We start from the raw sequence: 25,780 nt of genomic DNA on the forward strand, positions 1-25,780 counted from the left end.
CTGGCTCCTTCCTCTGGAATGCTCTAAGGGAGGGAAGATTCCATTAACACATGTATTGTACAAATATCTTACTCTAGTTTGTAGACTTTGAGTAGTGATGCTGTCCAAAACGTACACAAAGGATATTTCAGGCTGAATATGCAATAGAAAACCTTTTCTGTTTTGCCTTCGCTTGGAAAATCGCTTCTTTCCTCTCCCTGTGTGCCCAGGGAGGTGCTGAGAAAAGGCTGTAAGCGTCACACCGAGCGTGCTCAATTAAATCAATGCTGTGCGCTGTGTTTAAATTCGAGTCTCGGTCTAGTTCTCAGAAATAGCGTTTATCTTCACCACGTTCTCAAATAACGTGATAACAAATCTCATAGGGAGAAAGACGTGCTCCTTAAACCTCCCCCCAGAGAACCGGCTCCCCGCTGCTGAAAACTTCGGAACACAGCTCTGAACAGACCGTCCTTGGCGGGCCGGGTGCCATCACACGTACTGTTCTATGCAATATTCATGGTCATGTAGAGATTTGTTCATAAAAGCAGTTACAAGAAGAAATAATCACAATTCTCCTTTTCACCTGGCTCTGATGATACAAGGCTCTGTGCATCAGCTTTTTCTTACATGTACTAAAGACATTTTTCCCTCTCTTGAGCAGCTAATGCTAAGTGAATGCTTTAGGAGCTTTGTGCTGTCAGTCCCCTTCCAGAGGATGGTACGTGGGGTTTGGGGGTGTCCGGCTGAACTGCTCCACATGTTCCCCTCCCGTTTGAGAGGCTCCCGTGTCCTGCAGGGGTTGCTGAGGAGTGGATGGGAGGATAACAGAGCTACTGAAGGAGCAACGAGGAGATAATGTTATCATACAAGTGCTTTTGGAAATAAAATGGCCCCACGGAATATTATTCATGGCGAGAACACAACAGCGGGCAAGAACAAGCTCAGCTTGCAGAAAACACACATGGGTGAAGGAGGGAAAGACCACGAGCCCAAAGCTCCTGCCTGTTGCTTTTACTTTCTTTATGAGAAGAAACTTCAGTAATGAATCTGGAAGAAAGGAATCATCTTTTCTCCCATTGCCCTCCCCAGAGCTCTCGCACAAAAGGAGGACACCATTCCCACTCAGGGACTGTACATTATCGACTATAAACTCCAGCACCGATACCCAAGTTTTTAAGAGACCCTTTATTTTTCCCTGAGTAGTAGAGCACATAAACATCGCAGTGAGCAGCGCGTGTGTGCACAGGGGACACTGTACACACCTGGTCTGGAGAAAGTTCAGTCCATACAGCAGATTAATAACTGGATAATGTGGTTTTTAATGGGTCAGGCATTTCCTACTACCACTTCTCTTTCTTCTTCTCACCAACACGCAATAAATGGATATTAATTCCTAATTGACTAAATTTTAACACCCGTTTGATCCATGGATATTTTATCATGTATGTTCCCACAGCTCTTACAGAATAACACATGTCACTTAACTCCTTAGTGGAGCATGGGAATACGTACTTGCCTTGCTCTCTGATTTCAATAAAACTTAGGAATTCATCCAGGCTACACGAGAGACCTAAAGCAAAGGCGGCCAAACCCCTGTTTTAAGGAGCTTTCTGTGTATATGTGGACAAAAGAATAAGAATTCAGGGAACACCCAGGCTGCTGTGTGCGGTTTCCAGGAGGTGCAGACAGCAGCAGCGCTGAGGAACAAACCTGTGGTTCCGTACGGCGCTTTTGCCGAGCGCGGGACTATCTTTCCTTTCCTCGAGCACGTAAGCTGGATCAAACCAGCACACACGAGATAAGGGAAAGCAGATGTGTGGCTGAGGGTCAAACCGGTTTGTTTAAACAGGCTGCTGTTACGCACTACGCGTCGGAAGGACAAAGCAAATAGGTTATCCACAAAATGGAGATTTATCAGCTAAGTAGCCACAGTGTGGAAAGGAGCTCAGGTTTAGGGAGGGCAGAGATGGCAGCTGGGAGGCTGCTGCTCTTATCCAGGGAAAAAAAGGCTCTCAAAACCTGAGGGGTGGAGAGAGGCCAAAGAAATGAGGTTGTTTAATTTAGAAAAGACATAAATAAAAGGGAATGTGCTATTGGTATTCCAATACGTGGAAGCTGCTTGTCTTCTAAGGAGGTGATAAATTATTCTCCATTTTGATTATGGCTTGGCTTAATTTACCACAAGGGAGAATAGGATTAAATACTTGGAAAAAAAACCCTTTCCAGCTCTCAGAGTAGTTAAGCAATAGAACAGACAAAACAGGGAAGTCTTGGGAGAGCATTCCTTGGAGATTTTAAAAAGTAAGGCTAGACAAACATCCATCAGAGATTATTTGAGAACACTTAATCCTGCGCAGGGAAGAGCTGATCTCCGGGGGTCCCGCCAAGCTGTGCGCTCCGGTGTCTAAGAGAAAGGTGACAGATGGGGACAAAACGGGATGAGAGCAGGTGGGATTGATGCGGGTTTCAGGGGTGGCCCAGGAGGAGCCCCAAGGAGCACGAGGAGCAGCAGCGACACTGACCTGCAGCCTGCACAGAGCATCCAGATTGCGCTGCACAGCTCCTACGCAACTGATGCATCTAGGTCATTTGCACTTATTTGTCTAAATATGATCTTTTTTTACCCTACAGCTTCTGCGATTTCCTTTTCTTTCCCTCGCTGAGGTTAATTAAGCTCTTCTGAATAATGCTCTGCAGTCTGTTCACGTAATATGTACTAAAGATTCACAAGGAAAAGATGAAGCCAAAAAAAAGAAAAAAGTAATATTTGATGAGAGCGAAAAACAAGTTTTTGACACATTACGTAAAGCTGCCACAGTTCTGCTCTCTGCGTTTGCTTGGGCAGAGGTTTCACAGCTGAAATGCTTGTGCTGCGGCTGCGCGGGGGATGCACCTGCCTGTGTGAGCTGCTCAGGCCATCTCCTCCTGCTCGCATTCGGGCTTAAATCTCCCCATTTCACTGCCCCCTCTCCGAATGGGGAGGTGACTTTGCGTAGCTGCACTTGAAAGAAAGCAAATCTCATTTGTGACCATTGCACGGAAAGCAAGGCTGGCCTGGTATTGGAAACTCTGAAGATCTCAAGTTGGGATGGGGCTTCCACAATGAATTATGCAACTACCTCCAAATTATTGCAGTGGATATAGATAACTGCAGAAAGGATTGCGCCTCTAAATCAGACTATTCAATAAGTCTTACTATTAAATTGATTTCTCCTTGTCTTTACTACTGCTTTCTCTTCCTGCTCTCTCGCTTTAATCAACCACTTATTTTTCTGCCACGAGCACCCCGGGCCGTCGCTTGTGCAAGATGCTGTACGAGTCAAACCCACCCGCAGTGCTACAGAGGAAATTCAGTATTAATCACAAGGAGGGCAATGTGCCTGTGCAGTCTATTGCTTGTGCAGAAGGGCATTAGAATGAAAAGCTATTCAATGGTTTAAGCAGCACATAGCCCAGCAGGAGGAAATGTTCCTCTCCATCGGAGGGCACAGGTGAGCACCTCAGAGGACCTGTCCTGGTGTGTGTCCCAGGTAATTTGCTCCTATTGGAGCTGTTCCATGCAACGATCTTCATGCATCTCACAGACTCCTATTTATTTCTTAGGGGGCTGCATGCAAGGATGGATGGGGAGGCCTTAAGCACGGGGTGTATTTGAGGATGGCACATTTTTATCAAGTTCTGCGGTTTACCCTATGCTAAGTCACACTCTGCTTCTCATGCGTGAAACAAATCTGTAAAACACAAGAGGAGAAAGAGCCATTTCCAGCCATGAGTCATCAGATCCCTCTTAGGAGCTGACAGTATAAAAGATGGCAACCACAGAATAATCCATTACAAGTTTCTCATTGCACACGTAGGTTATTGGTCCTCCCGGTTATCCAAATCCGGCGTATTCCAGGAGTTTCAAAATGACTTGGGGAGGAATTATGTGCCCTGAGTACATGGAGCTGCCAGGGCTTACCTGAAACTATTAATAATGGAAACGTACACAGCCAAGGCAGCAGTGTGCTCTGTGTAAAAAGCAGCAATCTCTGCAGACTGTTTTTGCCCAGATGATGTGAGCTTCAGGCATCAAAGGAGAATGGGGATCCAAGGATGAAGCCGAAGAGAGACGGACCTACAGGCAAGCTCTACAGCTTGGTGAATGGTTGATGCTGAAACAGTTGATGAATAGCGCATAGTTAATGCTGAAATTGGGAAAACACTAAACCAGCGTCCATAACAATGGCACTCAGCCACCAATCCATTATTTGGGAAAGGTGGAGTTGTCTTCTGCACTGAAGTGTGGGGCTCAGCCCCCTCTCTGATGATTTCTGGTTGAGCCGGGCAGTGTCTGCGGAGCAGAACGGAAGAAACCCAGGGAGCGAGCAGACTTTTTCAGCGTTTTCCTGAAATGTGTCCTGATTTTCCCGCCTGCCTGCTCTCTATCTTCGCTCTGCCCAGCCTGCCGTGAGCAATGAGAGTGTGGCACGCTGCCACCTTGCCATGTCTTTGGGTATCGTTAGTCAGAAGGGCTTTCAACGTTCTTTGGTTTTTTAAAAAAAGACTCAGAGCCTACATTTTTAAAATCTAATTTACCTTAAAGCGACCCTTTGAAGGAAGCGGCCCAGCCTGCTTTTCATGAACGCCAAGACTCAGTTTTCTGTCGCGTTTGTTCATTTAACTTAACCCTACTGCAGGTTGATTTTTGAGGTGGGACGGTTCTGCACCGTTCTCATTGACCTCCCCGCAGCTGAGTGCATCGCAAACCTGCACCTCTGCTGTCCTAACGAGACCCTAAACTGAATGAACCCTTTTGAATGTTTTTGTCCTAAATATTCTTGTAATCAGAAAATAAACCTGGGCCCTGCTAAGTGGTTGGACGTGAGCTTTGCCCTCACCCTGTCAGACACAGCAGCTGGGTCGATGCAGCCTTTAGGGGCAGGGACATGGGGTCTGCACAGCGTGACCTGAAAACGCACCAAGGGACGGATTGTATTAGGAATGGGGATGTTTAACAACACCACCAACACAACATCGGCCACCTGCTTCCTACCGCAAACTTCCTAGGATAGGCCAAATTGTTAGAGGTTTCCCCAGGGGCTGCCATGGGAAGAGGGGAGACGAAATCTGCGCTATCAGTTTATGTAACTCCTTGCACAAGGACAGCTGTGCTGGCTAGGCTGGCAGATTCCTGCCAAATTATTCAGCAGTGTCTGTCTCCCGAGTTTGGAAAGGGACGCTTGATTCACCCTTGCCAGCTCCATGGAGCCGCAGTGTGGGATCCGAGTGGGGGAGGACTGGAGCCGAAAGCATTTATGTGGAAATGCTATTTTCGGTTGATGTATTTAGTGGAACATCAGTGGCATTTTGATGCCTCGTTCCACCTTGAGCCCAGTCACACTGGCTGCAAAGCAGCGAGACGAGGGCGAGCGCATTTCCAAAGAACTAATAGCAGGAAGAGATGGGAAACCCTTCTGCACACACGTCACTCGGCTTTTCTGGTCTCTCCAGTTTGCTCCCAGGGGCTTAAAATGGTGCTGCTGAAGGGCCACAGCAGGAGGGCTACATTTCCAGCTTTTGAGGGTTTGCTTGTGGGCCAAATTTACATTCGCTACAATTACAGGAGCGATAAATTAGACAAAGAGTATACTGAATAGCATCTTGCGTATCTGTATGGCCACATAAGTAGGCTAAACCTGCTCCCTATCCAGAAAAGAAAACACAGACTGTGAAAGACTTTACACTGAGCCCTTTCTGGATTTTACCATTGAATTAGCAACTAACAACCTACAGCCTTCTCCCACCCTCCTCCAGCTGGCTCCTCGGGCTGCCTCTTATCTTGTTCTCCCTCCTGCGTCCCAGTGACCTCTCTGGAGCTGCTCTCCCCTCTGTGCTCTCGCACGTGGAGGCGGCACCAGGCGCCTGAGCCAGTGGAACAGCAGCAGGAACACGGCCCCTCAGCACGAGCCCTGCAGAACTGCGCCCGGGGCGCGGACTGGCACCCACGCATCCTGCAAAAGGGTCACCGAGCAAACGCATTCACAGCTATTCTGATTATTAAAAGGAATGTCTTCTTGAATCTGCCATATCTGAAAACTAAAGTACTTTTTTGTAACTCTTTTTAATATATCACAGAATCCCAGAATGTCAGGGGTTGGAAGGGACCTGGAAAGCTCATCCAGTGCAATCCCCCCATGGAGCAGGAACACCCAGATGAGGTTACACAGGAAGGTGTCCAGGCGGGTTGGAATGTCTGCAGAGAAGGAGACTCCACAACCCCCTGGGCAGCCTGGGCCAGGCTCTGCCACCCTCACCGGGAACAAGTTTCTTCTCATCTTTCAGTGGAACCTCCTGTGTTCCAGTTTGCACCCATTGCCCCTTTTCCTGTCACTGGTTGTCACCAGAAGAGCCTGGCTCCATCCTCCTGACACTCACCCTTTCCATATTGATCCCCAGGAATGAGTCCCCCCTCAGTCTCCTCTTGTCCAGCTCCAGAGCCCCAGCTCCCTCAGCCTTTCCTCACACGGGAGATGCTCCACTCCCTTCAGCATCTTGGTGGCTGCGCTGGACTCTCTCCAGCAGTTCCCTGTCCTGCTGGAACTGAGGGGCCACAACTGGACACAAGATTCCAGGTGTGGTCTCCCCAGGGCAGAGCAGAGGGGCAGGAGAACCTCTCTGACCTACTGACCACCCCCTTCTAACCCACCCCAGGTACCACTGTCGATGGTTGGAATTCACCTGCTCAGCTCTCTGCCAGCCAGGGGGACTGACGGGAGGATCAAACCTCCTTGGACACTCTGTAGTCTGGACCCACAGAAGCCTCTTGTCTGCAGACAGCACTGGCTGCTGGGCATGGCCGCGGGGCTGTAGGAACGCTCTCCTTACAAACCTCATCTCACGCCTTGCTTTGGGGCTGTGACCAGGCCGGTGCGTTTGCTTTGCTCACCTCCATGCCCACCTCAAGCTGTATATCGGCAGCTCCCAGGGCAGCGTGACACCCGCTCTGTTCTCAGCTGCTGCTTGAAACCAGTGAGGCACAGCCTGACCCATTTCCCCACCCTGCTGCAGGCTGGACCCAACCTGGTCCAAAACATGGCATTTAATGGAGATCTGCATTGCTGGGAAGAAAAGAGAATGCGTGGGAGGTGCTGAAAAAGTCAAACAGTGTTCCTTGTGGGTCGGAAAACCACTTGAAGTAATGAGAACTGTCCCAGTGCTGCTCTGTGTTTGCAAACAAGATTTTGGGCTCACCCTGTGAGACCTGTTTTGCCTGCAATAAAAGCAGGGCCAGTGTTTCGGTGCAAAGATTACTTCAATGTTTTTTAACAGAAGCGATATGGGAACTAGACCTTCATACACTAAAAGTGCTCAGAAACGTCTCTTTTATCTTCCCATTTGGAAACCTGAACTGCAATGGAGTTTGACAAGATTATTTTATTTACTGTGTAGCACAGCTATTTCTGGCTGACTGTCTGGCTATTGCTATTAAACTAGTCTCATTTTGCGTCTCATGCAACCTGCTTTGCTCTGAGAGCTCAAGGGAAGACAGCAATAGCAATAAACCACAAGCTGGAGTTCGCATTGCCTCTTGATTACAAGAGACACATAAAAAGTACAAATGAAAACTCAGTGTGTTTCATCCAGTCGCTGATCTTTCTGCACTGTCAGGAAACAGTAAACACGGGGCCCCATCGAGGACTGTTCAAGTATTGGTGAAAGAAAAGCATAATCTGGTGCAGAAACTCTGTTAACCCTTCATACTGTCATCTCCAGCCTAATGCCACATTGGGGAAATCCAAACTACTACCCAGAACAAAGCTCCTCATCTATTACAGGATAAGCACCTCGAGCATCCCCAAGCATAATGAGCTATGATCATAATTAATGCTGTGTGTCACAATCCTGGATGTTAAGTCCTATGATTTGCAAATTTAAGCATCTGTGTCAAACTCTCTCAGCTTCAGGGTGGTAAGAAAAGCAGCCCCTGTGCCTTTAAGGCAGCATCTTTTAGTGCTACCATCATCAAGGATTGACTTCATTTCTTGGTAACTATGGTTAGCACACTGGAGTATGTGGTGTTCTTTCCTGATCACAGACATATGGTAAGTCAGACTGAGGCCAGCGCTTACTTCCTACACAGCTTATTCCCCTCTGCCTTTCCAAAAGGCATTTTTGCACTAGGGTAACCAACCCAGTCTCTTCTGGGTTGACTGAACACTGAAATGGTTGACACAGCCATTACATCTGATTAAACTTCTCACTTCCTAGCACAAGAAAATAATGCGGTGGTGATATTAGGAAGTGACCAGTGCTGTCGAAGCCAAAGAGATCATTTGTAAAGGTGGGAAACCAATTTTATATGTGAAAAGTTCCCCACACAAGTTGCTTTACAAGATGTTTGCCAGAAAGGAAAGCTGGCTGCCAGTGTCAGCTTCCCCACCTGCTGCCACTGCTCTTACTCATGCAGCCTTTGTAAATCTTGCTGCAAGTTTCCTGCTTGGAAAAAAGACTTAAATATACCCATAGTGGTGGAGACAACATCTGCCACGCACATTTAAATGCAGCCCTGTGTAATTACTCATTTTCACAAACTAGGTCTCTGCCCAGAGTCCCGTCAGTCATCCAACACGTGGTGGTCATGGAAATGCGTTTGGAACTTCTCAGTCCGAGGCAGCGGAACTGACGCTGGAGCCAGGGAGGGGTCTGAGCTGTGCCGCTGGATCCCACCAGTGCCATCGCTCCTGTCCTGGCAGCCAGACTGTATTAGTGACTAGTTCAATATAGTCATAATAATGCAGCCATATAGTTCACTATAGTCGTTGTAATGACTATTGTAATGTCCTGTTCTTTGTACCCAAACAAACCATCAACCAGGTGATCACCCATCTGCCCATATGCCCATTTGCAAAGACAGACCCTGGGCTCAGCTCACGCTGCAAAAGCCCTTGGAGGTGCTTGGAAACAGCTAATAAATACAGTGAATGTTGATCAGGGAGGTCCTGTCTGTCAGATGGCTGGCCTGGCATTACTGATAATCTTCTGCAAGCATATTGCACAGGGAAACAACTAAGTGATTATCTCAAGAAGAATCACCCTGAGAGTTACCGTCCCTCACAGAAATGTCTTGGCTAAATGTCCAACAGAAAAAGGCCCCATAACCTTGAAACATTTTCAGATCAACAGAAAGGGATGGCAAAGCTTTTGGAAAGTAGACCATATTCAAAGCAGACGGGGTTATTTGGAAATACGCTACCTGCTGCTGAAAGCAGATACATGGATACTAGAAATACCTCATAGCCAACAGACCTTATTCCTTAGGCAGAGGCAAGACTGGATGGATTGGCAGGAAAAAGAAACTTGGTAATTCTTGGAAGCGTACGCTAGGAGCCCTGCTGAAACCCTCCGAGGCCATCTGCCCGTACGGAACAAATGTGATCCTGCACATGAACAAAGATGTTTTCTGAGACTGCGGATTGTGCCTTTAGAGCCACACAGAGGACACAGAGCAGCTGAACCAGAGCAGCCCTCACCTGTTCACAGCTGAGAGCAAAACTGCAATGAAGAAACCCAAACTTACACGGGGGTGAGAGGACATTACTTTTCGCACAGCACTCACCTTAAATAATGGGTAAAAAACAAGTTGTTACCTTGGCTACAGATCCACTGCATGAACTAGTGAACAGGAGTCTGACAGTCTGTGCAATGTGACCCCGCTGTGAAACACGTTCTGCAGACAATGGAGTTCAAAGGGAATGACAGAGAACACCGACATCCAAACCTGTCACAGCACTTATGACATTGAACTGTATCTCTTCCATCAGAAACTCACGTATCAGTATCTGTCAAACCACAGAATCCATGTGCATTACCAGGAGATTGGCAGCTGCAAACATCTACCAGGGAAACAACAGGTAACAAAGGTGAGGGTGATGTGCAGATAACTGCAGTGAAGATCTGGAGGAGTGGGAGATCTTGTTTGAAATATGTGTGTCTTGTAAAGACTCTCAGGATATCTAGCGTGCTTTCATCAAACTAAAGTATTTGTGATGTATTTAAATACAGAATTGGTTTTAATTCCTTATTTCTATTCAAAATCTCTTTTGACCAATAAAGAGGTAAGATTCAACCACTATAATTAAAAAATAAATGTGCCACAATTAAGAATACATCATACCTACTAATTTATAACATCTCAAGAAAACCCATACACGCAGAAGAATTTTGCAGAGGAAGATTCATTGAGATATGCCATTGAAAATGGTACAAAAGCTTAGAAGTTTGATCAGGCTCACTACTAAACAAACCTCGTGCAAAACATAGGCCAGGTTGTCCAGGAATTTTCTCATTGTCTTCTCATTTTCTCATCCATCTCAGAGATTAATTTTAAAGCATGGGGTACAGAAGGCTTCCCGCACCATGATATCAATGGTGCTTCCCTATGAAAGCCCCAGGATATAAGTTCTCTGGTTCTAAAGCTTATCCTAAAGTTATCCTGCTTGGCTGTTGCCTGTTGGGATCTGCAACAGCAAAGCTTGACACGAGGGCCAAGGCAACACAGGCTATAAATCATTTCTTTTTGTAGAGGATGCGTGATGCCAAAATGTGAGTTAACACTTGTCTGAATTCCGTACACAGACAATCCTTCTTAACAACGTTCAAGGAAAATGTCATCAAGATGGGAGAGTCCAGCTGAAGCCCCATCTCCTCTGAACCCCAGCACTCTGAAAAATAAAACCTGCAGCTGGATGCTGGAAAAAGAGATGCGGGAGAATGAGGTATGAACCCTGTGCCAGTGATATCGGGCTCACCAGCTGAGTTAGCACCATCTGCCCTGCTCCCCCTAATGCTCGGTGGGCACACGGTCCCACAAGACCTTGGCTGGTGGCAGAAGAACCTGCCAGGTCCTGACACGGAGCCAATGTCTGCCAGGGAGACCACGACCACCGCTGTCTCTGAGACGGCTAAAATCTGCAGGGCCTTTTCCCAAGAAGGCACCTTTTGTTTGGCAGTGCCAGACACACACCACAAAACGCCTTTTGAATACAGAAGGGCAGCGGCCGGTGTCACACTAACACTGTGTGCACACTGACACAACGTGAGCTCTGAACGCTCCCTGCTCATACTGATGACCACAGAAACGCCAGCTCTGATTTTCCTGAGAGTTAAGGGAACGCTCGATACCTCTCTGGATCAGCGCAAAGCCAAACTGAATGCTGTCTTATGAATTGGAAATTCAGTGTCGCAACCAAAGTGTAGGAGGTCAAGATTAAAAATTAAACCCGGCTGCGTACTTCCAGACTCATTTTGACAGTTCTCTGAACATCTGACTTTGTTATTGTTGCTCTGTGGTTATTTTTTTTTACAGAGCCAGGAAAGAAGTAAAAGGCACAGTGACAAGGAGGGGAGAAACAAGCACACACATTCCAGAAGGCAAAATTTCAGTCAACCATGACTCAGGAGAAGAAAGTGCCACCCACGGGAGCGCAGGGGCTGCAGCTCGGTGTGCGGCGGCAGCGGGCAGTGCTGCTGCCGTGAGTCAGAGCCGCCCACGCTGCCACCCACGCCTGCCCGCGGCGCAGCGCCCGCTCAGCCTTTCCTCAGCGCACGAGCTGCGACAGGAGCGCAGCCCCGGTGTGTTCGGCCAGGGACGGCCGCAGCTCGCCCTCGCTTGAAGCGGGTCCGGGGGACTCCCTGTGCGCAGTGCTCTGGGGAGCCGCGCTGGAAATGTCAGTGAATCCCCGTCTGGCAGAAGACAGAGGCACCAGGGACTTACGTGCTGTCACTTCACTTCGCACGGTTGTGGTGGTGACAAGCTGGGATCACCTTAGCAGGACGACAGGAACGCAGCTATGCTGCTGCTGAACACAGTCGCACTGAAACACGGTTCACCTGCTGCTATTAACACTACACCACATTAGCAGCAGTATTCTTTCCTACCTTCTTCTACCTTCGTGATGGGTTTCATGGCAGAGATGTGCCTTACAAAAACCAGCACAGCCGCTGCATGAGGATGAGGCTTAACAAGCATTTACCAAGTGACAGCACATCCACCCCGCTACAGACCCGGCTGCTGCCTGGTATTTCTTCAAGAGGCAGCGAACATCATTTTAATGCAGTAATTGAGTTGTCTGCCCGAGTGCCAGGCTTCACAGTTCATACAGAAATTCTAGGGCTATCTAATCCCACATCATATGCTGCAGCCAAAGCCCCAAAGTGGCAGTGAGGCAATGAGCCAAACAAGGGGTACATGAGAAAAAGCCATGAAGTGAACAAGTGGAGGCTGGATTTGCTAGGATCATAAAAATCTCTCTATCATGGTATACTCACCATCCTGCAATTCAGCATTTCTAGCATGTGGATTGCCCTTCATCGGCACTATCCACATTCTCTTCCGCATGTGTAGCAAACAGCCACCTTGCCCTAAAAACCACTTTGGACTGGAAAGCCTGTCCGCAGCATGTCCTTAGCCGTGCTGCTTTCTCCCTGGATGTCCTTACCTTCTTGCAGAGAACCATCTGGTGATCAAAGAGAAAGAAAACACGCTGCTGGTTCCGTCCATAAGGCTGGTAAATCCAGGACATCTCTCCTGTGTAGATCAACTCGGAGCTGCGGTCCAAGATATCGTCTCCCTGGAGGGCACAGAGAAGGAGGCCGAGTGAACCGCCGCTCCAGCCAGGGCAGTGGATACGCTTCTCTTTGCAGGATGGGGAGGCGCAATAATTAAGTAAGATTTTGGCCCTTCTGCAGCTGTCACTGCCACCCCATCTGACTTCAGACCAGAAATAGGGGATAATTCTGAAGGAAGGGAAGTACATGAAGTAAAAGTGCAGACACTCAGAGCACAGTTCACATTGCAATGACAAACAAACCACAATTGCTGCTCCAGACACTGTTGCCATTCCCTCTCCCGGTGACCCTGGATGTCACTGCAGGTGCAGGTGGCATCCTGAGAGTGAAGCTCCTTCCTCCTGTTCATGGCAGAGCCACTTTGTATTCAGGGTGGCAAATTCCTGGCATCCCCTCCTTTTAAAACAGCATCCCAAGGCACATCTCCTCTAGACCAGGATATCAAATCCCCCACCCATGAGGCTGCCAAAACTCCACCCTCCAGATTGTTGCCTCTCTTCCCACTCATTCCAGCAATTACAGTCCCTTCTCCCATCGCTCATTAGAGCTCCCCATCTCCAAAAAACTGTCAGGACCACCCTGGCTCTTCTGGCAGCCTCTGGCCCCCCTGGCTAGCAAGACCTCCCCAGCCGGCTGCCAGGATGCCCTCACCCCTTCCCTGCCTCTGGCTAACGCTTGTTCTCCTCCCTCATTTTTTTTAAGGATTCATGAGCAGATGGTCTTGAAAACACAGCACTCTCTCTCCCACTCTCCCAGAGAACAAATGCAGTCACCCTCCACTAATTGGGATGAGCTGGACTTTTTTAAAAAGTTAATTAAAATCTATTTATTAAAAATGGGTGAATTCACCACCACCTGCCCTGTGGGCATCTCAGTATCTCTCTCTCTGAGAAACACCACAAAAGGAATCAGGATGACTTCAGCTGAAAGGTAAGGAGCAGCATTTGGGAGCAAGTGAGAGAGCAGCTCAGAAGGGTTTTTTTTGTCCCCCCTTTCTTTTTGGCTCTGAAACTAGTGCAGTTCTGGCTTTGATACCAAAGCAGAACCAATTTCTGGGACAAGAGCATCACAAAATCTCAGCAAACAGCTTGTGAAGGTTCAGCCAGCTCTGGGGGGCATCAAGATAGACCCGCTTTTCTGGTACTGCTTACACTTGCAGGTGCCAAAGCAACCAAGAGTCATGGCCACTCCTAACTTCTTGCTGAGGATTTCAGACCGCTGTTCAGGTAAATACGTAATTAACCTCTCAGCATTGATTGGAAGCGACTGAGTCCCCGGGCCCTGTGACAACAGCAGCTTCATTAAGTCGCTGCATCATCATACTGCAGCACAGACTTCCAAATCGCCTCCGCGAGGTGTTTATCCACCTCTCCATCTCACCTCCGTGGCTGCGCTGTCTGAAGGCCTAATTAGTGATAATTTCCCAGGGACTCAGAGGGTCGCTCCCAGAAGGGGTGGGCTGTGCATCTTGCAATGTCTCAAGTGTGTGCTGTCAGGGTCTGATTTCAGCTGTGGAACCTCCTGGCCGGACACCAGGGACCCGTGTGCTGCTGCAACAGCGCAGGTACGCGCAGAACCTTCGATAAGAAGCCTCGGAAGAAAACACACCAGCTTGTGCGCCTTCCTGGCTAAATGAGCATCTGTGAAGAAGACTCATACAAGCCTATGAAGAAGCCTCACACAAGCTGGTTGCTAAAAACAGAAAGCCAGTTTTGTGGTTTACTCCTATGGTAGCATCTCAAGCCTGGGGACACACAGAGGGCTCTGTAAACACTTCTACTTGATTAGCTGAATCCAAACTGTGTAGTCCCTGCAAGCAAGATGAAACAAAAAAACCATTCTGATCTGAAACGATAGGATTTGTATTGCATTTTTTATGTTGGGAAAACAATTTATATATACAGTCTATAGGCTAAAAATGGATGATTTCTGGTGCTGGGTTAGCAACTTTGGAAATCTAGATGGCAAATAGTTTTGTCCCTACTGGGGTCTCACGGGGTCAGTCGCAGGGTGGAGGGAGAAGAGGGAGGCATTTGCTTTTCTGCTCCACTGCTAACATGACTAGCCCAGCGTGTCCCTGGCAGTCCTTCTCCAAAACCAGCCCTACGCCTGGATCCCTCCAATCCTACACAATCTAGGAAAAAAATTATTTTCCTTATTTTTTTTCCAAGCAACTCCTAGAGACACTAATCATCTACCTCCTCCTGTAAGTTAAGACAATGAAAAAAGAGGCCGAACTTTTAGCTATTCTGAATGGGCAGATGTCCTACTGGCTTCAGCGGAGCACAGCAGCACAACGGCCAAGAGAATGCTAGATGCCTTTCTGAGGTCTCTTCCAGCCTATAATAAAAAACTCGGCCTGCATCAAGCACTGTGCCTCCTGCGACACGCAAAGGGCAGCGAAAGGAAAGCTGACTCCTCTTTTCCTGATGCAGTCACAGGCAGAGTCCGAGCTCGCAGTGTGCAGGCAGGGGAGCCCAAGGTCAGGCCGATCCCGCGGGACCTGTGCTTCACGCTCCCTCCAGCTCGCCAGGCTACAATCGCAGGGAAAGCCCTGGGGCTAATCCTGAGTGCTGCAGCACAGGGTCAGCGCTTCTGCCGCTGCTACGGAAAGGCGACGATCATCAGCCCCTCAGCGATGCCATAGGTAACCACCACTTTCTGTAATGAGGAACCAGTGGGTTTTTACTATCGTTATGAAAGACACGCTGTTGGGAGCAGCAGCATTACAAGGCAGGGCACGGCACGGCGAGCCGCAGCACGTTCCACCTCCCAGTCTGCTCTGCTCCTTCTTCCCGTGAGCAATCCCTGAGCAGACGCCGTCCCCGGCTCCGAAATGCTCATCGGCGCCTGGGCCGCGCTCCCCTGCGCCCCAGCCCACCTCCTGACACCACTCCTCGCTGTCACCGCTGGGCACAAATCCCCTCTCCTAGTTAACATTCAGCGAGCAGGGCTCTCCTCTGCCCAGCACTGCTGTTCTTTAATTAGAGATTGACAGGCTGATTAGCACTCTGGGCTACAGAAAGATCAGAAAAAGGAAAGCGAGAGAAATGTAGTCCTTTTCATCAGGCTCATTTTCTGATACCTTCTGTTGCTGAGGAAAACAAGAAAAAATAAAAAGGAATAAAAAGCAAGATGTGTTTCAGTCCCTGATGTGATTTCTTTCCCCAGGAGGATTTCCCATCAGGCTGTCCTCACTTTGAAAACAGTACATTGGTTGCATGCATCTTTTTGTTCATGTCATTCCTGGATTCAATAACATAATATTAAGCTGAGGTCAACTATGAAATATTACATAATTAAGGGCACCAAGTCTTGATTTAAAGGACCCACAAATAACAAGAATGGGGAAATTTAAAAGGACAGTGTTCATTATATTTCTCAATCATATATATTTTTTCCTTCATACAAATTTAGTATTCTTGAATCCTGCCAAACTGGTTACCCATGGGAATCTTTGGTAGAAATCTCTAGGTGTCTACATTAAACCAAGGCAATCTGTTTCAATAGCAAGTTAAAACTAATGCGGGCTGCTGAGCAAGGCGCTCTCTGGAGCCAAACAGCCCGTCCCTGGCTCAGCGACCTCCACAGATGCCCCACATCGTGTTCCTGCTCTGGGAAAAGCCTCAGCTGGATGGGAGGAACGGGATGAGGGCCAGAGGGAGCCTGAAATGACGCAGGAATCACTACTTGGTTTTGTTCTGACGTGGGTCAACAGCTGGATAAAAGGCATAAAAGAGAGCAATTCTGAGGTGCGCCAAAGCGCAGGCCTTTTTCCATCCCCACATCTCTTCATAGCATATGTGTATATGTATCTACATATTACCCACTAACCCTGGAGGTCTGTCACACTCTCAAGAGCACAACAAGGGGCTGGAAAGGCTGCCCAGGGTGGGTTTGAAGTCTGACCCAGAGGAGACTTTGCCGGCTGTTCTGAACCCACTCCAGCAACTCTGTGTGCTGGTTTTGCTTGCCTGCCTTTAAATGTCACTGTTTTGATCTGAGGGTATTTAACTACAAGTAAGAGGATGACGCTGAGCAAAGGGAAATAGAGGTTGAACATCAGGAAACACTTCATAACAAGGAGAGCTCTCAGGCATTGAAAGGTCTCGGTGGGAGGTGGTGGAAGCCCTATATTCTGCACCATTAACAACCGAAAGGACAAAAGGCACAAGAGAATTCCATGTAGGCAGGGGCAGCACCTCTCTAGGTCTGTTTATATATTGGAAATGCAGGCTACAAAATAAAGTGAGTCACGCATGGCAACAGTTTAATCCAGGCTTTTCGGTCAAGACCACGTTCCTACAAATGATACAGGAACACGTTGCAAAGCGATTGGGATTATTTCTAATTTACAGCAGTCAGTGAGATCAGGATCTTCCCTTAAGGTTCTGCTCAGTTGTTACTTGTATAAAGCTGCCAATAATTCCTTAAGACTTGCTGCCACCACAGGCTTATCGGCTGCCACTAGAGTCAGACCACTTGGGGTCCCATTCGCAATTTAAACCATCAGACCCTGCTTACGTGACTCCTTGGAGAAAGAATTCTGGCCTTGCTTAACTCAAGGATATTCGCATTTTTCAAGTGCTGACTCCAAAATTCACCTTCATGGGGCCACACAGGAAATCTTGAGGGATAAAAATGATTCCTGAAACAGGCATAAATCCATGGGATTCAGTAAAATATCCCTCTGCTTAAATTAGCTAGGACATGCCCCCTACTTCTTCTGTTTAAGATCAGCAATATGTGTGCATTCCCAATAACACCCTCTCCTTGCAAGAAAACGTGTACACGCACTTTGTATACAAGAACATTTCAAATATTGACTCGCTAAATATTTTTAGTTTGGTTTGGATTTTTCTTCTTTAAAAACATTTTCCTAACAACTCATCGCAAAAGGCGGGTAAATGTAGAAATGATAATGCAATTTCCAATCAGAAAGTCAACGCTGTTAGTCTAGAGATGTTGAGGGAAAACAGGAATTTCTCCAAATGAAAGACTTGCACGTGCTTAAACATTCGGCCTTGGTTGCTGCTGAAATAATTCACCAAGTGCGACATGCAGTGGGAACTGGGGATTGTCTCTATCTTGTGCCCCGGCTGGACTTCTGGTGGAAAAAGAACTGGACTAGGAAATCCCTCTTCCAGTCTGTAACTACGCACAGAACACAAGGGTCTGAACCACTGCGGGCTGGGTGAGAAATCAGGCCCTGACGGCCTTTGTCCCGGGAGACGCGACCTATCGATTGAGATGAGCCAAGCGGGGCTTTTGAAGGCTGGCAGCTCGGCTTTGCAAGGCGTCTGCACAGATCTAGGGCAGGTCTAAGCATCCAGCACTGCTTTTGATATCTCCCACTCTCTCCTGCATTGTACTATAGTTAACTTCTGAGTGTTTTAGGGTTTTGTGCATCCTTCTGGCCATTACATCTGGGAAGCAGGGGCTAGATCTGCTAATTCAGAAGTCAGAGGAACAAATCAAGCAGAGAAGTCCTCTGCTGGATCCAGCTCTCATCCTCTAGAGCTCTTGTCACAACTCTACGACTCTTCTTGATGCAAAATACACAACAAAACTGGCAAGAAGGGTGCTTTCCTTTGAACAGGGTTAGCAGCTGTATTCCCATCAGACCTCTGAGCGGTAGCAACAGAAGGTTTGTCTATATTATGAGAAGCTGAAGGATGTTGCTGCAATATTGTGTTTAAAATTTGGAATAGTTGAAAAAAGCCTGGAAGAATGATTTGGCAAGTTCCTGAGGACAGGAGGGAGATAAAGAATGGGTACTGTGAAGCGGGAATGATTATAAAGGATATGGCTAAAGCTAAGCAGAAACGAATTATCAAGAATATGGCTAAATAAAAATGAACTATCAACTGAGCTAATGGAAGAGAAAAAGAAACTGCTTTTCCACAGATCCTATGTGGAGGTCACCTTGGCTTTCTACTCACACATGAATATTCACTGACCTAGAATTGACCTGTACTTAATCTAAATTTATTTACAATGAGGGTCTCAGCATTTCTTACAAATGACACAAATTAGCTCGTCCTATGGAATATACTCAAGATCTGATGGTCCTGTGCCCCCCTGAGAGCAGCTTTCTGATTCTGAAAATGAGCCTGCGTGTCGGTAAGAGAGAGAGAGGTTTCCTTGCCGTGAACAACACTGAAACTATCAAGCAGCTCATCTGCATTCTCTGCTCTCACGGCCAGTCGTAATTTAAGAACCACCTATGATTGCTGCATTTATGTTTTATCAAGAGATCCAGGACTGAATCCAACCTTCATTATAGCAATGAAACTAATTCAGTCAAGGAGGACACACAATTAGAAGGTGAGACACCTGCATTTCTCCCCCCTCCTCCCAGCCTTCCTAGATCTCTTCTGGAAAAAAAACTAATTAAAGGATTAATGCATCTTTCCCATATATGAATTCACACAGATCCCATTAACTTGAATGTGGTGTTATTCCAAATCTTGACGACTACGAGGAAGCAAGAAGGCTGTTCCATCACTCTAAGTATCTCCTTGCTGAACAACGTGGATCCGTAACAACACAGAGAAGGATTTACAAAAACATTTGTCCTTGGCCTGCTTCAAAACGCCCTATTTACAGATGACATTCAGATCATGATTTTTAAAAAAAACAGGGATGAAAATAACAGGAAAAGATCATTTCAGTGTGGCTTTTTCTTAAACATGTGGCAAAAACGTAGGAGACTCAAGAGCTGCTAGTGAGGAATCCCTCTGCTCACTCTGCCTTGCCCGTGTTTGTTTCTCAGCTCCTTAATTATACCATGACTAGACACGGGGCTGCTTCAGAAACATCTTTAAGTGGGTACTCATTTTAAATGTGCAAATAGCATCTCAGACTTCAACTTAAACATTTTGGCTTCTAATCATAAAGCAACCGCCGGAAGAGTTTTCTCCATTTTCTTAACCTGTCACAAGTTCCAGGGCTTTTTGCTACCTCTTCTCCTACTTCTGCCCCAAGGACAAAGCATAGAGCCAGAATGTGCATTGACCCAAATCTCACCTGCTCCCAGTACAACAGCATTGCAATTGCCAAAGTTACTCCAGATTTCTAGTGATCAAATCGGAGCCGGACCCTAGATTTTCTTCATAGTACCGTCAATGCTTTACATCTTAGGTACCGTCTCCAAAGTCTGTAAATACGCCTTCTCTGTCCCAAGTTTAATCCCAGTTCTGGGGTCTTATCCAACATATATCCAGACCGTGTTGTGTGAAATGACCTACATGGTCTAGAATAATTCCAGCAAGCACATGGAATTGACTTTTCCCAGGTTTATAGCACCTAAGTGAGGGCCGAGCGGGTGCCGTACCTCCCAGTCCAGAACGGACGCCTGCCACTGAGCGATCTTGTCGATGTTCTCCAGTCTCCGCTTCCGCTCGTTGATCTGTAGAGTCACGTTCCTCATGACGGCGAGAGCAGCAGCCACATACCTGTAGTCGCTGACGAACACAAAAGAAAAGCCCATGAAATGGAGCCTGATGTGCAGTGCAAACGCATAGGAGTCTGTCATGAGCAGCAGCTAATCTCACCATCCTTTTGGGAAGAAATGCGGGTAGGATTTGCTGCTCATTATTGCAATACAGCATTTTTTCCATCAGTAACCTCTTTCTGGATCGTCACAAAAGAGCAGCTTGCTTGCAACTGAAATTCCGTGCGTACGAGACAAAGAAACTAGGCAGCTCCTCAGCCGGTTTGCATGTGGGGAGCCCAGGTACAGTCCAGCCTCCACCAACCCAACGAAAACCAGCTCTGGATATCGCTCTTTCAATTCTTAAGGTGCTCAGCTAAATAATACCTTAAAGTCTGAACATTTTAATAACCTATGTCTTTGGACCTGGATTTTTCTATTTTTAAAATGAACACTAGAAAACATTTGTCTATGAGACACAAGGCTGGAGCTCTGGCCAAGCCATAAGGTGACTTAATAGTGCCACAGAGCATTTGTCCCATGGCATTTGGTCCTACTGCAGATTTCAGGTGAGCAAATCAAAGCAATTCTTCTGTTTGTGCTACTTTTTTTTCCTGGACAGGCCTGTGAGTGCAATAACAAGGAGTGGAAACAGCCTCCTGCCAGGGCCAGCAAAGATGATGATCAGGCTTTTCAAAAAGTCATGCTGAAATCAATGCTATTGATTTCTGCCCTGCGCCTTCTCTTCCATTCCAAGGAACCTTAATGTTCATTTCAATCTGAAAGACAGAGAAGGCCAGCTGCCATAATGCCACCATAATATATTATTAACTTAAGGACTGATATTGATTGCTGACTAATGAGAAAAACTGTGATCTTGGGCAGCTACGGGGGGAATGGCTTTATTGATTATTATTAAGAATTGCAGAGGTGACAGCTAAAATAGTGGTGAATGCTGTGAATTAGATCAATTTCCCCATGTGATCCAAACAGGATAAATGTTAAGAAACAATCATAATATGATATACAACAGAATATTATTTGCTATTTTGCCATCCTTTCCTGGATGAAATACTGAGATGCATTTTCAATTTTTATTCAATTCGTTGGTAAAAATTCTAGCGGAGGTTAAAAAAGAAAACCCTACAAATTCCAGAACCTCAGGACTGGTCCTTCAAGAAAGTGAAGGAGAATAGAGGATGGAATGAGGAATTCCTTGTGCCTTCCTTTTGGGCCCATCTGTATGAAGCAAGCGCCTGGTTGTGTATGGAAGAAATGGAGCGATGCCAGGGAGACAACAGACTGGTCTTCAAAATGTCCATGAGTTCTTGCAGGGAAATAGGTAAGTCACTATGGCCAGAAAGGATCTGTAGAGTCAGGGAGAGGTGTGGGGTGTAGAGACCATCAGTAATAACCTCCCAGCAATTACACTCATGCAAAGAAGGGCGGCTAATGTCAGTTTACCCATCGGCAGAGCCTCCTCTTTCTCATGTAAGATGTTCAGACGCTCTTGACCCCAGCTCTGTTCTGCAGCAGGAATGCTCAGGACATCAGCAAGCTGCACTGGGGACATTCATATATTTAATTCATCTTAAGCTGAGGAAATCTTTAAGAGGTGAACAGATGTAGCTTTGTGAAAAATTCAAATGAACCGGTCTCCAAACAATAAGCAGCTGAAGGGAGCCCAGCTCTGCAAACAGCCCGTGCTTGTCGGTGCTGAGCAAGATGGGCTTTATCTCGGTAACGCTAATGCACTAATTCGAATGTTCTGTTTGAAGAGAAAACCCCACGCGCATTTTTCCTTCACGCAGTAATGAAGAAAGAGTCATGACTGAACTTTTTGGGCTTCTAGCCCATATCTGTGGCAGTGCTGGCAAAAACTTTGAAGCAAAAATGATAGAAGCAAAGCATTCCTGCTTGGGCAGGGAGATTGGACTAGATGATCTTTTGAGGTCCCTTCCAATCCCTAACATTCTGTGATTCTGTGATTTGGTCAGTAAAATAATAACAGGATAGCATTAACTATGAAATTAAGGTAAATACATTGGTTGTCAATTACATTTGGGCTGCAATGAACTCTTTCCCGTGCTCAATCAAACACAAGTCTGAACTCTTGCCAAATGTCACATGCTAACTTGAGGGAGAGTGGTCGGGTTTCTGGCTGTAGCTCTGCTGTCCGGACCTGGCACAGGGAAGATCCATAGCTCTACAAGCACCGTACTAGTGAAGAGGAAGGAAATAAATAACAATTTTTAATGCCCTGCTGTTAGATGGAGCTAACATATTTGCTTTCATCGGGACTCCTGGTCCCTTCTGAGTTTTGCATTACTATGTAAATAGTTCAATTGATTTAAACAGTATTTTCTTCATAATAAATTCTAATCAGAGTGCCTAAGGAACTCCCAATCCAACCAGTCATGAGCCTGATCGTTGTAAGTACTAGTCCACTCTCTAATTTTCTAGCTTGTGTTTCAGACTCGCAGTCCTACTGTGAACACTGTCAAAGTGCAAGTGCATGAGGACAACTCATCACCTGATGAATGGGCCCAGCTCACGCTCCCCAGTTGTTTCTCAGTTTCTCTTGTTCAGTGTCCCAACCTGCATGTATCTGACTTTTCCCCGTCTCTGATATCGTCACAACATGACATTCCCAGAGATTACTTGCTTTTCTGATCTCAGGCTTTGCTAATCTCAACCTGATCTCAAAACCAGAATTACAAGAGCAGAAAATATTTGTATTTCAAGCCAGCAGCCACAGCAGCGAGGGGTTTCTGCATAGTCCCAACACAGAATCATCTGCTGATGAGTAAGACACTCCATGCCTCACCTTCCCCATTCAAGTTAAATGAAGCATCACAGCTGTGCCCTATCACCAACACGATGCAGTAAGAAAGAGCTCTGAGTCTGAATTAACCAACTGTTGCTCAACCACAGGTTAAGGTCTGAGTCTCCTCAGAATGTATCGGATTACTTCACAACATGTTGATTTTAAAATATCCCAATGGAAAAAGGAATGTACTCCCAAAATAATTCAACCCTTGTGTAATCACACTGTCCACATCCCCTCTGGTATTGCCATTTTAAACACAGAGCTCTTCTCCCTGAGGCTGCTTTTGACTTCTCATTGTAAAGCCGCATCTGAATTCACACTGTAAATACTGTGGGGACATCACATGGCTGGTAAGGAAAATAAGCCACAACAACTGGGATCCCAGAGCTGGTTTCTGATACCCTCATGTTCCCATGAATCCACTCCAACTTTGATTTGGTCTTGTCATGAAGGAAAACCCAGAAACTGGATCTGGAGCCAAATGCATGGCCAAACTGGTGATTCTGAACTGGGCATTCAGCTCGTATGAATCAAACTCATGAATCAGGTCAAAGCTCATCAATGCATCTCTTTGCTCTTTCCCGTGGCAAGGCAGGAGAAAATCTACTCTTAGGGGGCCTGATTCTTCTTTCACCTTATTTTTATAGCAGTATATCACAAGTGATATCATAGATACTATTCTTGATTTTCAGTAGGGCAGGGAGGCAGATTGATTGCCCTTATGAGAAGCAAAAGAGATCCTGGAAGTTTTAGGAATTAATCAGACTGCTGGGTGCTCTTCTGAACCCCAAACAAATGGCAAAATCAGACATGGAATCAGGCTGAAAAGCAGAGTAGGTTCTGAATTCTCCCCAAACTCGAGCACGTTCAGGTTTGAGTGGGGGATCCTACTCAACTTGCTACCCCCTTCAGGATAAAGGAATGAGCCTTTCTGACCACTGAATACTAATTAGTTTTTTGTGTGTAACCAGTAGCATCAGCAAGTACATCAAGCGTGATTAGTTCACATGTCTGATGATAACAGAGATGAGTTTCGCTCCATTGAGAATCGGGGCTTTGAGAAGCTGTCTGCTGAACCTTTACCCTGCTTCCATTTATACAAGATGTCAGAAGAGAAGAGCTGGACAGAACAAACCCAACCCCTGGGTGTGTGCAGAGGCCGTGTAAAGAAGCAGGGAGCAGGGGCGACGTACCTGTGATCCTGCGCCGTGTACTTCAGTAGCTCTGCGAGCTGCAGGGGGTATTTGCAGATCTTCTGCACTGGCGTCAGAAGGAAACCGTCTATGGCAATATCAATCATCTGCTGCAACAGACGACACGCTTCGAAGAAATGCTGGTACCTGCTATCTTTCATCAGCTTGGAAAGCTCCATGCACGCGTCCAAATGATTGTTACAGTACTCGGAATAGATCCAGAAGCCATCTTGCTGTGAGAGGCAGGAGAAAAAGGATGCACACAGAGGGGAGCACATGTCAGACAAGCGCTGCGAGCAGCCAACCACTCTGCTTGCCAGCAAGAACACGTTACAACTCGAGAAGAAAGAACACCCCAAGGAGGAGGAGGGAAGACTGTTTCCAGAGCGGGGGCTTGTTTCTAAATGGTAAACGTAGAACCAAGCAGAGCTCTGGCCTTTGGTAATACCAGAAGACAACCTTGTTACTTCTAAAGCTCTTTCCCTGAAATATCATGAAGCCCCTGGCAAGCGTTTAGGAGCTGAGTATGTCTGAAATTCTTTTTACCAACAGGGAGCCCAAGGCACCAACCACTGCGTGGATTTCCCTGGGACCAGACAGCCAGAAAACACCAAAGACTGGAAAAACAAAGAAAAAAAACCCATTCATCCATGTGCCCAGCCATCCTGCGCACTGCTCTAACAAGTCTTTTTGTGCTGATTTTGCTGGAATCTCTTTTTTCTGCCTTCACTGACCACAGATGGGGCCATGGCAGTTCGCCACCCTTCATTCAGCCTTGATTCATCTGGGCCACACGGACAAGGCAGACGAAAGGTCAAAGACAGATTACACCGGAGGGGAGGGACAGACCCCAACTGACTGCCCGGTATCATGTATTAACACTGGAGTTGACACAAGCCCCAGTGTGTGCTGCTCCATCAGGTTGTGACCGATGCCTTACAAACTATAGAAAGGATAGAGTCATTTTTAAAAAATACACTTGCCCAGCAATTCTTATTTCTCAGTCCCATAAGGGCCCAAATAACCCACTTTTCTGGGAAGAGGGGAGCCCGGTTTCTCTCCCATCCCCAGAGTTGACGCCTTTCTTCCTGAACCAGATGAGGAAAAAGATGCTTTCCCGATCCATGTAATGGGAACTTAATGCCCTCAGTTTCCCCAATATCCTCCCCAGGGATAATTTATCAGGAGTCTATTAGCCAGCTTTCAGCCCCTATCTGATGATGGATAAGTGCCAGACATTCCTCCAAATAACAGTAGTAACTCTTACTATGGTCACTACAAATGAATAGACAGCACAGCCTCAAGACATGAAGTTTCAGCTACTGATTCTCACCAATATTTTTTACGTCTTTTTAGCACAGAGGTGGAATATGATGCTGCTTTGGAAGCAAACAGCAGACTGCAGGCTCTGCTAAAAATGAGCAATGTTATAATTGACATGCAACTCCTCAAAAAGAAACCTTCTTTCCCATTAGAAGACCAATGATGCTTAAAAGGTGCTGTGAACCTTTTTAGGGATGCCCCGCTGAAGTTTCAGGAATGTCTATCAGAAATTTCTCTAATAAGAAGTGAACTGTTGCCAGCTCAGCCCTGTCTGTAAGCACTGAGGTAACACAGCACAGATCTGCATCCCGGCTCGGAGCCCCCATACGTAAGCTCTGATACAGCACTTCATTCTCCCTAAGGAAAACCTACAACTGCAGGACTGTAATTTTCTTGACATTTCCTGACATA

At 46.7% G+C, this 25,780-nt stretch overlaps 1 protein-coding gene across 15 annotated transcripts in view; it reads right to left on the reverse strand.

Moving 5' to 3' along the window:
• The window catches only part of ARHGEF9 (Cdc42 guanine nucleotide exchange factor 9), a 214,450-nt gene that overhangs the window by 20,971 nt on the left and 167,699 nt on the right, over window positions 1–25,780 (reverse strand). For all 15 annotated transcript variants that reach the window (XR_010475738.1, XM_065078034.1, XM_065078032.1 and 12 more), the window contains 3 exons: window positions 24,047–24,279; window positions 19,925–20,054; window positions 12,459–12,590 (listed from right to left, as the gene is read on the reverse strand). Coding sequence is in view for 14 of the 15 variants with exons in the window: in XM_065078034.1 (XP_064934106.1) it covers window positions 12,459–12,590; window positions 19,925–20,054; window positions 24,047–24,279 (495 nt within the window). In the remaining variant the exon portion in view is untranslated. The remainder of the gene's footprint in view (window positions 1–12,458; window positions 12,591–19,924; window positions 20,055–24,046; window positions 24,280–25,780) is intronic.

This window comes from Columba livia, chromosome 12, assembly GCF_036013475.1.
Source record: "Columba livia isolate bColLiv1 breed racing homer chromosome 12, bColLiv1.pat.W.v2, whole genome shotgun sequence".
NCBI lineage: Eukaryota > Metazoa > Chordata > Aves > Columbiformes > Columbidae > Columba > Columba livia.